Below are 12,269 nucleotides of genomic sequence, written 5' to 3'. Positions count from 1 at the left end.
ATAAAGTATGCTGTTCAAATTAATCATGCAAGCACTGCCTAGGCCCTGTCCCACAACCCAACTTTCTGTAGCTCGTGGAGGCATACACCAGCTTTAACTGCTCAATCACTTGTATTCCCTTTAATCCATTCGAAGGCGTGCACTTTCGAAGGATAAAGGAAGATTGCAATTGTATTTTTATTCCATGCTATAATGACCACAGTGAGCTCAAGCTGTGATCAACTTTAAGTCAGCAACTCTTCTTTACTTGCTTATATAAGATAATCTTCAAGCTACTCCTTTTCCAGCCTAAAAATTTGCTCTCATTTTCATTTTATTCTATGTTGCTTCTCTTCCAATCTGTTTTTGTTTCTATGCATAACAAATAGTTCATCTTCAGCTTTTTCTAGCCAAATTATTTTTCCACTGTTTTACAATTTACAGCCACCATGATCTTTAGGATATCTTTGCTGTTGCTGGCCTTCATGGCTGCAAAAGCAAGTGCTGCTTCAATTGACAAACAGACATATATAATTCACATGGACAACAACAAGATGCCTGCCTTATATGACTCTCTAGGCAATTCCAGGCAGTGGTATGAATCAGTAATTGATTCCATCACCCAATTCTCATCCCAAGAACAAGAAGAGGAGAAGGAAACAGGATTTCCTCAGCTTCTCTACACCTACGAAACAGTGACTTCTGGTTTCGCTGCGAAACTCTCCACCAAACAAGTGGAGGCCTTGAGCCGAGTCGATGGCTTTCTCTCTGCCATTCCTGATGGAATGCTGACTCTCCACACCACACACACCCCTCAGTTCCTTGGACTGCAAAGTGGAAAGGGACTATGGAATGCTCAAAATCTAGCTTCAGATGTGATAGTTGGCATTCTTGATACTGGAATCTGGCCTGAACATGTTAGCTTCCAAGACTCGGGCATGTCTGCAGTACCCTTGAAATGGAAAGGCAAATGCGAGAGTGGCACAAAGTTTTCACCATCAAATTGCAACAAGAAGCTGATTGGTGCAAGAGCCTTCTTCAAAGGGTACGAGTCTATTGTAGGAAGAATTAATGAAACAATTGATTATCGATCCCCTCGGGACTCACAAGGCCATGGAACACATACTGCAGCAACTGCTGCCGGTAACCTTGTAGACAAAGCAAGCTTTTATGGATTGGCAAACGGTTCGGCAGCTGGAATGAAGTACACAGCAAGAATTGCCGCTTACAAAGTCTGCTGGACATCAGGTTGTTCCAACACCGATTTATTGGCTGCCATAGACCAAGCTGTTGCTGATGGGGTTGATGTGTTATCACTCTCTTTAGGGGGTTCTGCAAAGCCTTTTTATAGTGATAGCGTTGCTATAGCGTCATTTGGGGCAATCCAAAAGGGGGTTTTTGTTTCTTGCTCTGCTGGCAATTCAGGTCCATCTATCTCCTCAGTTGACAACAATGCTCCATGGATCATGACAGTAGCTGCTAGCTACACCGACCGAAGGTTTCCAACAACTGTCAAGCTTGGAAATGGACAAACTTTTGAAGGGGCATCTCTATATACAGGCAAGGCAACAGCACAGTTACCACTAGTGTATGCAGGGACTGCAGGTGGCGAAGGAGCTGAGTATTGTATAAGCGGGTCGCTGAAGAAAAAGTTGGTGAAAGGCAAAATGGTTGTTTGCAAGAGGGGAATGAATGGCCGAGCCGAAAAAGGAGAGCAAGTGAAATTGGCAGGAGGGACAGGAATGCTTTTAATCAATACAGAAACTGGAGGGGAAGAGCTTTTCGCAGACGCTCACTTTCTGCCGGCAACTTCTTTAGGAGCCTCAGCAGGTATAGCTGTCAAAGAGTATATGAACTCGACTAAAAGGGCAACTGCTTCGATTGCCTTCAAAGGGACAGTGTATGGTAATCCTGCACCAATGTTGGCTGCATTTTCATCCAGAGGACCTAGTTCAGTGGGACCAGATGTGATCAAGCCAGATGTGACTGCTCCAGGGGTGAACATTTTAGCAGCGTGGCCACCAATGACTAGCCCAACTCTACTTAAAAGCGACAAAAGAAGCGTATTGTTCAATGTAATTTCAGGCACTTCAATGTCCTGCCCTCATGTTAGTGGTCTAGCTGCACTACTTAAGTCAGTCCATAAAAATTGGTCACCAGCAGCAATCAAATCAGCACTAATGACAACAGCTTATGTTACAGACAACAGGGGATCTCCACTTGCAGATGCTGGGTCCAGTAACTTTGCATCAGCTACCCCTTTTACATTTGGCTCGGGCCATGTTGATCCAGAGAGTGCTTCAGATCCAGGGTTGATATATGACATTACCGTAGAAGACTATTTAAACTATTTTTGCAGCCTAAACTACTCATCTTCTCAAATAGGTCAAGTGTCCAGACGTAATGTCACTTGTCCTGACAATAAAGCTCTCCAGCCCGGTGACCTGAACTACCCTTCTTTTGCAGTGAATTTCGAAGGCAATGCTCGAAATAACAGGGTGAAATACAAGAGAACCCTGACAAATGTCGGGACCCCTTCGAGCACCTATGCAGTAAAAGTGCAAGAACCCAATGGAGTATCAGTGATCCTGGAGCCTAAGAGTTTGAGTTTTGAAAAATTGGGACAGAAACTGAGTTACAATGTGACCTTTGTTAGTTCAGGAGGAAAAGGTAGAGAAGGTAGTTCCTCTTTTGGATCTTTAGTTTGGCTGTCAGGAAAATATAGTGTTAGAAGTCCCATAGCAGTAACCTGGCAGTAGTTTCAGGACTGCAGAATAAGAAAACAAAGTTGTTTTAGGTGCAGACTGCGGACCAGACAGAAAAATAATCCAGAAAGTGGAAGTTTCCAGTTCAAATCCTATGTAATGTCGTTAAAGATTACTTGGAAACTTCTTTTATTTGCTAAAGAATAAAACAAAGATCCTTGACCATCAGGTGGGCTCTAATTTTCCAACGAATCAGAGCATGTCTTTCTTTTCTAGACTCTTTCAAACCCCATAATTTTATCACTTGGCTTCTGAATCTTTTAAAATCAAAATCAAAATAACTACCAAGGAAAAATTCAATTTTCCCAGCCAAAAGTCTGAGGTCTCTGCATAGAAACAAAGACTCAAAAACTCATCTAGAATGCTGTGCATTCTATCTGAAAACCTCCAGGTAATGTAGGCAAAAGCAAAAGTCCACAGTTGAAGATTTCCAAAAATACAAAAACTGGAGCCTTCTTGGTTATTTCAAGTTCAAAAAAAGAAAGAAAGTCAATTGCTCACTTTTGGTTGCAAAATATAGGCAAAGGTACTATTCTTCTAAAAACTTTATTTATTTCAAGCCTCGATGGACAGGATGGAAAAGACAATCCCTGTCGATGACCTCAATTCCACCTGGCCAAGCCAGAATCGGAGAAAGGACATGCTGCCCTGCCTGCTACCATTTTTCTTTTCTTTTTTTTAAGGTGAAAGCTGTTGTCTTGTCACATTAGTATCACTGTTATGATGCTCCGAAGAAAATATATTTCTTGCTGTTGAAAACTTTGAATGCAGACAAGTCTCATATGTTGAATTTAACTATATGATCAGATCCTTATTTTATTTCATGATAACGTAAGACACTTTAGGGTAAATTACAACGTTATATCTATATTTCTAACAAATTACTACATTAGTCCCTTTGGTTCAAAAAGTCCCGCATACAATCCTTATAAATTACAACCTTCTATTGGTTATCAGACCTATAATTTTAGGTATTAATTTAAAAGATTTTTGGTCAAAGGATTAAACATATGATTTTGGGCTCCAAATGGACTAACTTATTGATGTTTCTTGGAAACAAGGATTAACTTATAATTTACTTTAAGCTTGATAGAAATTCAAAGGACACCTTGCGTGTTAGGGTAAATGTCGTAATAAATATAAAAGAATCCATAAAGTATTTTTAAAAGAAAAATTGAAAAATAATATGATGGTGTGCTTATTTGACATTTGCCCAATATAAATTTTCCAGGTGGAAATTGCCAGATTTTCTCAGTTATTTGGATCTTTACCAAAAATTAGGACAGCGTCCGCGTAACCTGAAAACGCCGGCCATTGTCACCGTGATAAAATTTTCTTTTTTTAGCACTTCCAGTTCCTGTTTTTCTTTCTTGTTCTTGTTGTTGTTGTTGTTCTTCTTCTTCTTCATTGAAGATTACAAGAAACTCTTTCACATAAGTTCTAAAAAGGTGATTCATTTTATCTTTTTGCCTCATTGTTCCTAGCAAGTTTGAGACTTTTCCCCTACCTTTTCTTGTTCAGGGGATTGTCCATTGAATCTGATCAAGAAAAGGGGAAAAATGAATCTTCGAGGGTTTTTTTTTGCATGTTTTGGTTAAGTTTATGAGCAATTTTTACCGTTATAAAGAATCACAAAAGAGTTTTCTTTTGATGTTTTCGTGTTGAAAAAATGGATAATAATTATGGTTCTTCATACCCTTATAACAATCCTTATCCATACCCTCACCATCCTCCTCCGCCTCCAAGTTATGGGTATCCACCATCCGATCCATACTACTCTCCTCAGCCCTACCCTTATGGGCCATACCCTCCTTATGGTGCTCACCAATATCCGCCACCTCCATCTGCATACACAGCAACACCGCCACATTCAATTACTCATTCAGGCTCTGTAGATTATTCCCACCAAAAACCTTCAGCACCATATCCAACAAGCCATTCGGGGCCTTTAGACTATTCTCACCACCTACAACCATCACCACATCCAACAACAGATTCAGGACCTTTAGGTTTTAACCGCCTCCATTCTGGTCCTTTAACTTATTCATCACCATCATCACCATATGTTGAATATCCACCAGCTCCACATGTTTCAAATTCAATCCTTCAAAATAATGGAAGTTTTCATAATTACCCTTATGTTCAATCTCAATCGAGCCAATATCCTTCCCCTGATAGCATTTCACAAGCACCCTCCAGGGATGATAGATTTTCCGATCATCATAGACAAGATAGTTCTTCATCTTTAGGAATTGGATCATCATCAACAAATCCTGATAAAGTTGATGCCGCTGTTATTGGTAATTCTTCTGCTTATCCACCTTTGGATGATTTAGTAAGTAATATGCATTTGAATGATAGGAATAATCACCCTACTGCGCCTGCATCCCCACCAGCACCTTCAGTGCCTCCAGTGCCTGATTCCCCTCAAAGCTATCAGGGCTCTAATTTTGGATATGGTCCCCCACGTGAATTCTATGGTTTTCCTAATGACTCATTTTCAAGTAACTGGGAGGAAAATTATGCGAGCAAAGTTGATTCTTCTGGTCACTATCCTGGTTCTGCTTATGCACATACATCCTCCTTTAACGGATCAAAGCATGGCCAGGGTATGGAGATTGTGCCAGTGTCAGGTGGTAAAGGGTCTTTGAGGGTTTTGCTACTGCATGGGAATTTGGACATTTGTGTTTATGATGCAAAGAATCTCCCAAACATGGACATGTTCCACAAGACTTTGGGTGATATGTTCAACAAATACACTGGAATTGTAAGTAGCAAGATTGAAGGACAAGCGTTCACCAAGATTACCAGTGATCCTTATGTTTCGATTTCGGTGGCTGATGCTGTGATTGGGAGGACTTTTGTGATTAGCAATAGCGAGAATCCTGTATGGATGCAACAATTTTATGTTCCTGTTGCACATCACGCTGCAGAAGTACATTTTGTTGTCAAGGACAATGATGTTGTGGGATCGCAGTTGATAGGAGTTGTGGCAATTCCAGTTGAACATATATGTTCAGGGGAAAGAATTGAGGGGGTTTACCCAATTTTGAATAACAATGGTAAACAGTGTAAGCCTGGTGCTGCATTGAGAATTTCAATTCAGTACATACCCATGGAGAAACTAAGCGTTTATCGCCATGGTGTTGGTGCTGGTCCTGATTATCATGGTGTGCCAGGCACCTATTTTCCTCTTAGGAAAGGTGGAACAGTTACTCTTTATCAAGATGCCCATGTTCCGGACGGGCGCCTTCCAAATGTGCAACTTGATGACGGGGTGCCTTATCTGCACGGAAAATGCTGGCAAGATATCTTTGATGCTATACGACAAGCCCGGCGCTTAATTTACATTACTGGGTGGTCTGTGTGGCACAAAGTTACTCTGGTTCGGGATGGTGGTCAGCATTCAGGTGTCACCCTCGGGGATCTTCTGAGGTCCAAGTCCCAGGAAGGTGTAAGAGTGCTGCTTCTTGTTTGGGATGATCCTACTTCAAGGAGTGTCTTGGGATACAAAACGGTGAGAATCTTACCTATATATAATTGTATAATTGCAGTTTTCTACTGTAGTTTGTGGTCAGATACATGTCCTTGGAACTACCACCTTTTCATCTCTGCAAACCTTCACAAATTGTGGGCCTATATGTGAGTAGTGTTGCAAATTTGATTTCTGCTTGCATATCTGATTATTATTGCTATTATGAAAACTGTTGCTTCTGTTGTTAGTTGTGTCTTCTTGCATTCGTTATGATCTATGTACTTTCTGTCTGGGCTCGAGTTGAGCATAAGCCTTCCGTCTAATGATCCACGATTTCAAGGAAATGCCCTGCTAAATCCTCAAACTGTTCATCTTAAATTATGCTACCTGTGGTTATGTACTTTCAATTTCAACTGGAGATCTTCTTAACTCTTCCACTAAACCTCTCTAAAATGCAGGATGGGATTATGGCAACCCATGATGAGGAAACTCGCCGTTTTTTTAAGCACTCATCTGTTCAAGTGCTTCTTTGTCCTCGCAATGCTGGGAAAAAACATAGCTGGGTCAAGCAAAGGGTTAGTTATCCCAAATTACAACTGTTCTTGAGCTGTGTTATTGCTTGAAGCAGTGTTTAGTGCCTGGCGAGTGACAAACATCTTGATATGTTGAGCCTGTCAGTTTACCTGCCATAACAAAAGCATTTATTATGATTGGTCATTGGTTTAAATGCTAAAAGAATTCTCTTACATATAATTCTTTTATTGCAGAATGTAATTGCTAAGTATAAACCTTAACTGAATTGAGCGTACTCCAGGCCAGCAGCCCTGCAGTAACTAATTCAGTATCACAAGCTGATCATTGCTCACTTTTTTGCTAATAGTAGTTAGAAAATCTGTAGCATAGATATTCTTTCTTCTTGCTGCTCCTCCATGTTGTTAAAAGGAATTTGTCTGAAATTTGTTGTCATGTTACCTTTTCTTTTCCTTCTTTCTTTGTTTTTTTTTTTTTTTGCTCAGTGAGGTGAAGCAGGAGACATGTGTCAATCGGCAATACCTGAGAGCATTCTTTATCATTCCAGCAAGTTTTCTTTTTTAGTATTGGAGTGTAAATTTTAACCGAATTTCCTCTGCTGTTTCAAATATCAGGAGGTCGGAACAATTTATACACATCACCAGAAAACTGTGATTGTAGATGCTGATGCTGGCAATAATAGAAGAAAAATCATAGCTTTTGTCGGTGGACTTGATTTATGTGATGGTCGATATGATACTCCAGATCATCCTCTATTTAGGACGCTGCAAAATGTGCACAAAGATGACTATCACAACCCTACTTTCACTGTAAGTCTTAAATTTTACCTCTGCTGTTGTTCACTTGTGATTGGTTATATGATTCAGTTGTAGAAGTGCTATTTGGCATGTTATTGATGATATAAAAGATAAGCAGACATAATCTTCTTGCTTAGAGTTGACTTTTAGAAGTAATGAAATCATTGTCTTCTTTCCTTAATTATGTAGTTGTTTAAATACTGAGCAGGGTAGTGTCGCAAATTGCCCAAGAGAACCGTGGCATGACTTGCACAGCAGAATAGATGGTCCAGCAGCATATGATGTTCTAACTAACTTTGAGGAGCGTTGGATGAAGGCTGCAAAACCTAAGGGGCTTAAAAAACTAAAAACATCATATGATGATGCTTTACTCAGGATAGACAGAATTCCAGACATTATAGGTGTTTTCGAGACTCCTGTTAGTGAGGACGATCCTGAAGCTTGGCATGTTCAGGTAATTTGTCCAAGCCTGCTCAAGGATCATGCACTGTGATGGGAAGGGGTTATTTTGGTCTTAGAACTGAATATAGTTTGCTGTAATGAAATTGCATTTGACTTTGCCTTTTCTAAACCACAGATTTTTCGATCAATTGATTCAAACTCCGTGAAAGACTTCCCAAAGGATCCAAAGGATGCCACAAAGAAGGTGAGATGGTTATTGTAATTATTATTTTGACAAGTAAAAAATCAAGATAAGAGAATATTTGACAAATGGTTGCCCATTGTTTCTCTATTGAGCATGTGCAAGGGGGAGGTGTTTGTGTTTTCATGGCTATGTGTGGAAGTTGACTGACTATTCTGTTGTAACAGAACCTGGTGTGTGGAAAGAATGTACTCATTGACATGAGCATACATACAGCATATGTGATGGCCATCCGTGCTGCCCAGCATTTTATTTACATAGAGAACCAGTATTTCATTGGGTCTTCGTACAACTGGAGTTCATATAAAGATTTAGGTAAGGAACCTCTTATCTGATTTTATGAAAAAATCATGTTAAGGCAGGCTGCTTTGAAGACTGCATTTCATTGCCTTCCCTGTTTTCTAGTCAACATGGAAAGCACGAACTTTGCAGTTTTGAAACAAAGATTGTACTCAGTTTTGTTGGAGTAAAGATGTAATGGTACCTGAATTCCTCTCATTGTTCATTAATTTTTCATTCTCTTCTTTAACCAAAATACTGCAAAAGAATTGGGAAATAGGTAACTGGGGCACAATTGTGAAAGATGGAGAAATTGAAGGTGCTTTAAAACTTTAAGGAAAGGTTAGTGATAAAGTAACATGGGAGAGTATGTAGCACAATTAAGAAACAGACTATCCAAAAGAATTATAGGAAATATGATTAGTGGAAGTCTCAACCTTGATTAAAGAATGCTGAAGAAGGATAGAGGAATTAAAAGGAACAACAATATCTAAACAGAAATCTCAATCAAAAGAAACTAAAAGAAAGAAAGCAACTAAATGAGGAAGAACAAAACAATATCCTGGATCCTTCTGTCGTTGTGCCAGAAGAAAAGTTGTACATTTTTTTCTTTTATTGGGTGTCCCTCACAAGTTTAAGGTAGATAATTGACTTTTTTGTACAGTTTATGTAGTGCAATGTGGTGTTAGTTGATTTCATACTTGCTACTTTTTCACAACAAAAATTCTCCATGTATTGTTCTTTTCTGGGGTATCTCAACTAGATGGACTATTGCTGTAAAGAGCTGTTTTCTATAATTCCAGCAAAAAAATTTATTTAGATACTGAACTGTTGTCATGTTGCCTTCTTGCAGGGGCTAATAATTTGATTCCTATGGAAATCGCACTAAAGATTGCCAATAAAATCAGAGCACATGAGAGATTTGCTGCCTACATTGTTGTTCCGATGTGGCCAGAGGGTGTTCCAACTGGTGCTGCTACACAAAGGATTTTGTTTTGGCAGGTAGGTTCCAGCTACAGATTTGGTAGTCGAAACCTTTGTTTTGTTAGGAATGGCCATTTGCCCTTTCTTGTGCTTTGCTAGTCAGCATGATTGATGTCTTTAAAAGAAAATCTGAACAGGTAAAAGTTTGTGGATACTAATAAAAGTTTTTACCTGGTCCTAATTCACTGGTAGAGATCTGTTTTTTCATGGGGAAAGATGACAAGCAAGTGATATCAATGATAAAATAGTATTCACTTTGTAAATATGAAAAAATTTTATAGAAAAAATCAGTTCGTAAAAAAGCTGTTGTTACAGTTTGTTAGGGGATTGCATCATGTTATTGGGGTAGAACATGACCTAAAATCTATGAACAAACCTACTCTAACTTGTTGGTTATAAAAAGTTAACAGCTCAGAGCTAATTTGCCTAGTTTATTTATCTGTATATGTTTTCTACTTGCTAGCTATTTGCATCATCCAATAAAATATTAAATAGCTTAACTTTTTATTGTTTCATATTTTACTCTTTTGAGTTTCTAGACCCAAGAACTGGAAAGCCAAATGGTACTAAGATTTGTCATGCAACAGAAAAGTCTGAACTAAATGGTGTTAGTATGTTATGTTAATCTGGGAATGTTGATAATTGCTGCAGCACAAAACGATGCAAATGATGTACGAGACTATTTACAAGGCTCTAGTGGAGGTCGGACTTGAGGAAGCATTCTCACCGCAGGATTTCTTGAACTTCTTTTGTCTTGGTAATCGTGAATCTGTAGATGGATTTAATTCTTCATGCATGCCAAGTCCCCCAAGTTCACACACTCCTCAGGTATCTTCATTCTTGAACTCAGTTGTTTCATTCATGCAATGTATTTTGCATTTATTGGGAAAATGAGAAACCTCTGATGCAAAATGACGTCCTTGAATCCTGTTATCCTAGAAAATTGGAATTTCATACTTGGATACCTTAACTCTATTTTTAACACAGCCGGAGAATTTGCTGCAATTTGATGATTTTGATACCTTTTATTTTATGTTCTTATTTGTTTCTGTATGAGCAGTGTTAGATATTGGTTCATTTGAGATCATCTAAATTTTTCAGATTCTCTCCATCCTTTTCTCTCCTTAATAATGTGCTGTATTGTGGCATTTCCAGGCACTTAGTCGGAAAAGCCGGCGGTTCATGATTTATGTTCATTCAAAAGGGATGATAGTTGATGATGAGTATGTAATACTGGGATCTGCAAACATAAATCAGCGTTCCATGGAGGGCACTAGAGACACTGAGATTGCGATGGGAGCCTACCAACCTCAACATACCTGGGCAAGAAAACAATCTAATCCACTTGGACAGGTAACCTTCATCGAGATAATATGAAAACCACATCTGTTTCTGTCACAGTTGAAAACAGAAACTCAATATGACAATTGATTCACAAGAAAAAGAATTCTCTGCTTGAAAAATGGAGAATTACTTGAAATAAAAAATATAAAAAAATAAAAACTAGTTTAGAAGAACAACAATTTGATGGCATTATAGTGCAACACATCATTGAAATAGTGAAGCAATGTCTGCGGTTGTGTAAAAGCTGAAGAATTATTTATGGTGCTTGAAGAGTTGTTTTTGTCTGATTATGGTTGAATGAATAAATTAATATGAAAATTAATACGAGGAAACTTTTTTTGAAAGAAAATGTGAATTAGAAAATATCAAAGAAACTGAACTGTTGTGCCACTTGACTGTAGAACCAGTTTTTTGTCAGTCATTCCTGTCAACAATGACAGTCATGCATGAAAAGTTGACATGAGAGATGGAGATTTTATTTGTTTATCCTTCATCCTTGCCTCAGGATGCAGTTAAAAAACCTACATATTTTATTTAATATTTGAAACTCTGAAATTTCTTGTATTTGCTTACTGACTTGCTGTTTCTTGAACAAAATGCTTCCTTTTTAGATCCATGGATATCGGATGTCTCTCTGGGCAGAGCATACTGGAGTTATTGAGGACTGCTTTACAAAACCAGAGAGTCTTGAATGTGTTAGGAGAATTAAAGCAATGGGGGAGATGAATTGGAAACAATTCGCCTCTGAGGAGATATCAGAGATGACAGGGCACCTGCTAAAGTACCCAGTTGAAGTTGATCGGAAGGGCAAGGTGAGGCCTATTCCTGGATCCGAAACTTTCCCAGATGTGGGAGGAAATATAATAGGTTCGTTTCTTGCAATTCAGGAGAATCTGACCATCTAAATAAATCTGTAATGTCAAGTTTCCACTGGCTATGAGATAAAAAAGGATGAATATTCATATAGGATAGTGATTCAAGTACAGAGTTTTGAAATATACCCATCTTTACTTGTTAAAAAGCCAATGATATTGTATGTTCACCCTCGCTCTATTTTGGGGGCATAAACATTATTAATTTCACAAAACTCATGATATGAAGGATGCTATTCATTGTACATCTTCAAGAAAATAATTCCTTCTTGCGCCAAAGTCTCGATTGAGAATGAAGAGCTTGTATTTTTGTATATTTGTGTAAATACAACTGCTACATAAAGATTTTATGATGAATGTTTAACATCTGGAGATTTTTATTTTATTTGACTGATGTTCGAATTATATCAAGCAAGAAAAGAGGATGTATATTCTTGAAAATCCAATTCTAAATGCCCCTTCTGAGGATGTTGGAGAAGAAGTTAGGAATGAACAACCTGGGGAGTTGAGATGAAAAAAATTCATTCCTTTTGTTTCTGTTCTTATGGTTGTGCTTGCAGTTTTTGAATGAGCATGCATAGGAAACTTGCAGATTTCACA

At 38.5% G+C, this 12,269-nt stretch overlaps 2 protein-coding genes across 3 annotated transcripts; both read left to right on the top strand.

Annotated features, from left to right (window-relative positions):
• Positions 1-250: 250 nt before the first annotated feature.
• LOC133681626 (subtilisin-like protease SBT1.1) lies at positions 251-2,936 on the top strand. The gene has a single exon (XM_062104718.1). The coding sequence runs from the start codon at positions 429-431 to the stop codon at positions 2,736-2,738; it is 2,310 nt and encodes a 769-aa protein (XP_061960702.1). The 5' UTR covers positions 251-428; the 3' UTR covers positions 2,739-2,936.
• A 1,041-nt stretch (positions 2,937-3,977) lies between these two features.
• Positions 3,978-12,056, top strand: LOC133682650 (phospholipase D beta 2-like). 2 transcript variants are annotated; one of them, XM_062106084.1, is made up of 10 exons: positions 3,987-6,261; positions 6,678-6,794; positions 7,365-7,559; positions 7,756-8,001; positions 8,125-8,193; positions 8,358-8,505; positions 9,323-9,471; positions 10,105-10,281; positions 10,609-10,806; positions 11,409-12,056. In XM_062106084.1, the coding sequence occupies exons 1-10, from the start codon at positions 4,414-4,416 to the stop codon at positions 11,700-11,702; spliced, it is 3,441 nt and encodes a 1,146-aa protein (XP_061962068.1). In that variant the 5' UTR covers positions 3,987-4,413; the 3' UTR covers positions 11,703-12,056. The 2 variants fall into 2 exon arrangements, with proteins under 2 accessions (XP_061962069.1, XP_061962068.1); XM_062106085.1 differs by lacking the exons at positions 10,609-10,806; positions 11,409-12,056 and having other exon boundaries at positions 3,978-6,261; positions 9,323-9,439; positions 10,105-10,166.
• The last annotated feature ends 213 nt before the right edge of the window (positions 12,057-12,269 follow it).

The sequence above is a fragment of the Populus nigra genome, chromosome 2 (assembly GCF_951802175.1).
Source record: "Populus nigra chromosome 2, ddPopNigr1.1, whole genome shotgun sequence".
Lineage (NCBI taxonomy): Eukaryota > Viridiplantae > Streptophyta > Magnoliopsida > Malpighiales > Salicaceae > Populus > Populus nigra.
The sequence above is the reverse complement of the archived record's forward strand: the minus strand, read 5'-3'. Positions and strand labels throughout refer to the sequence as shown.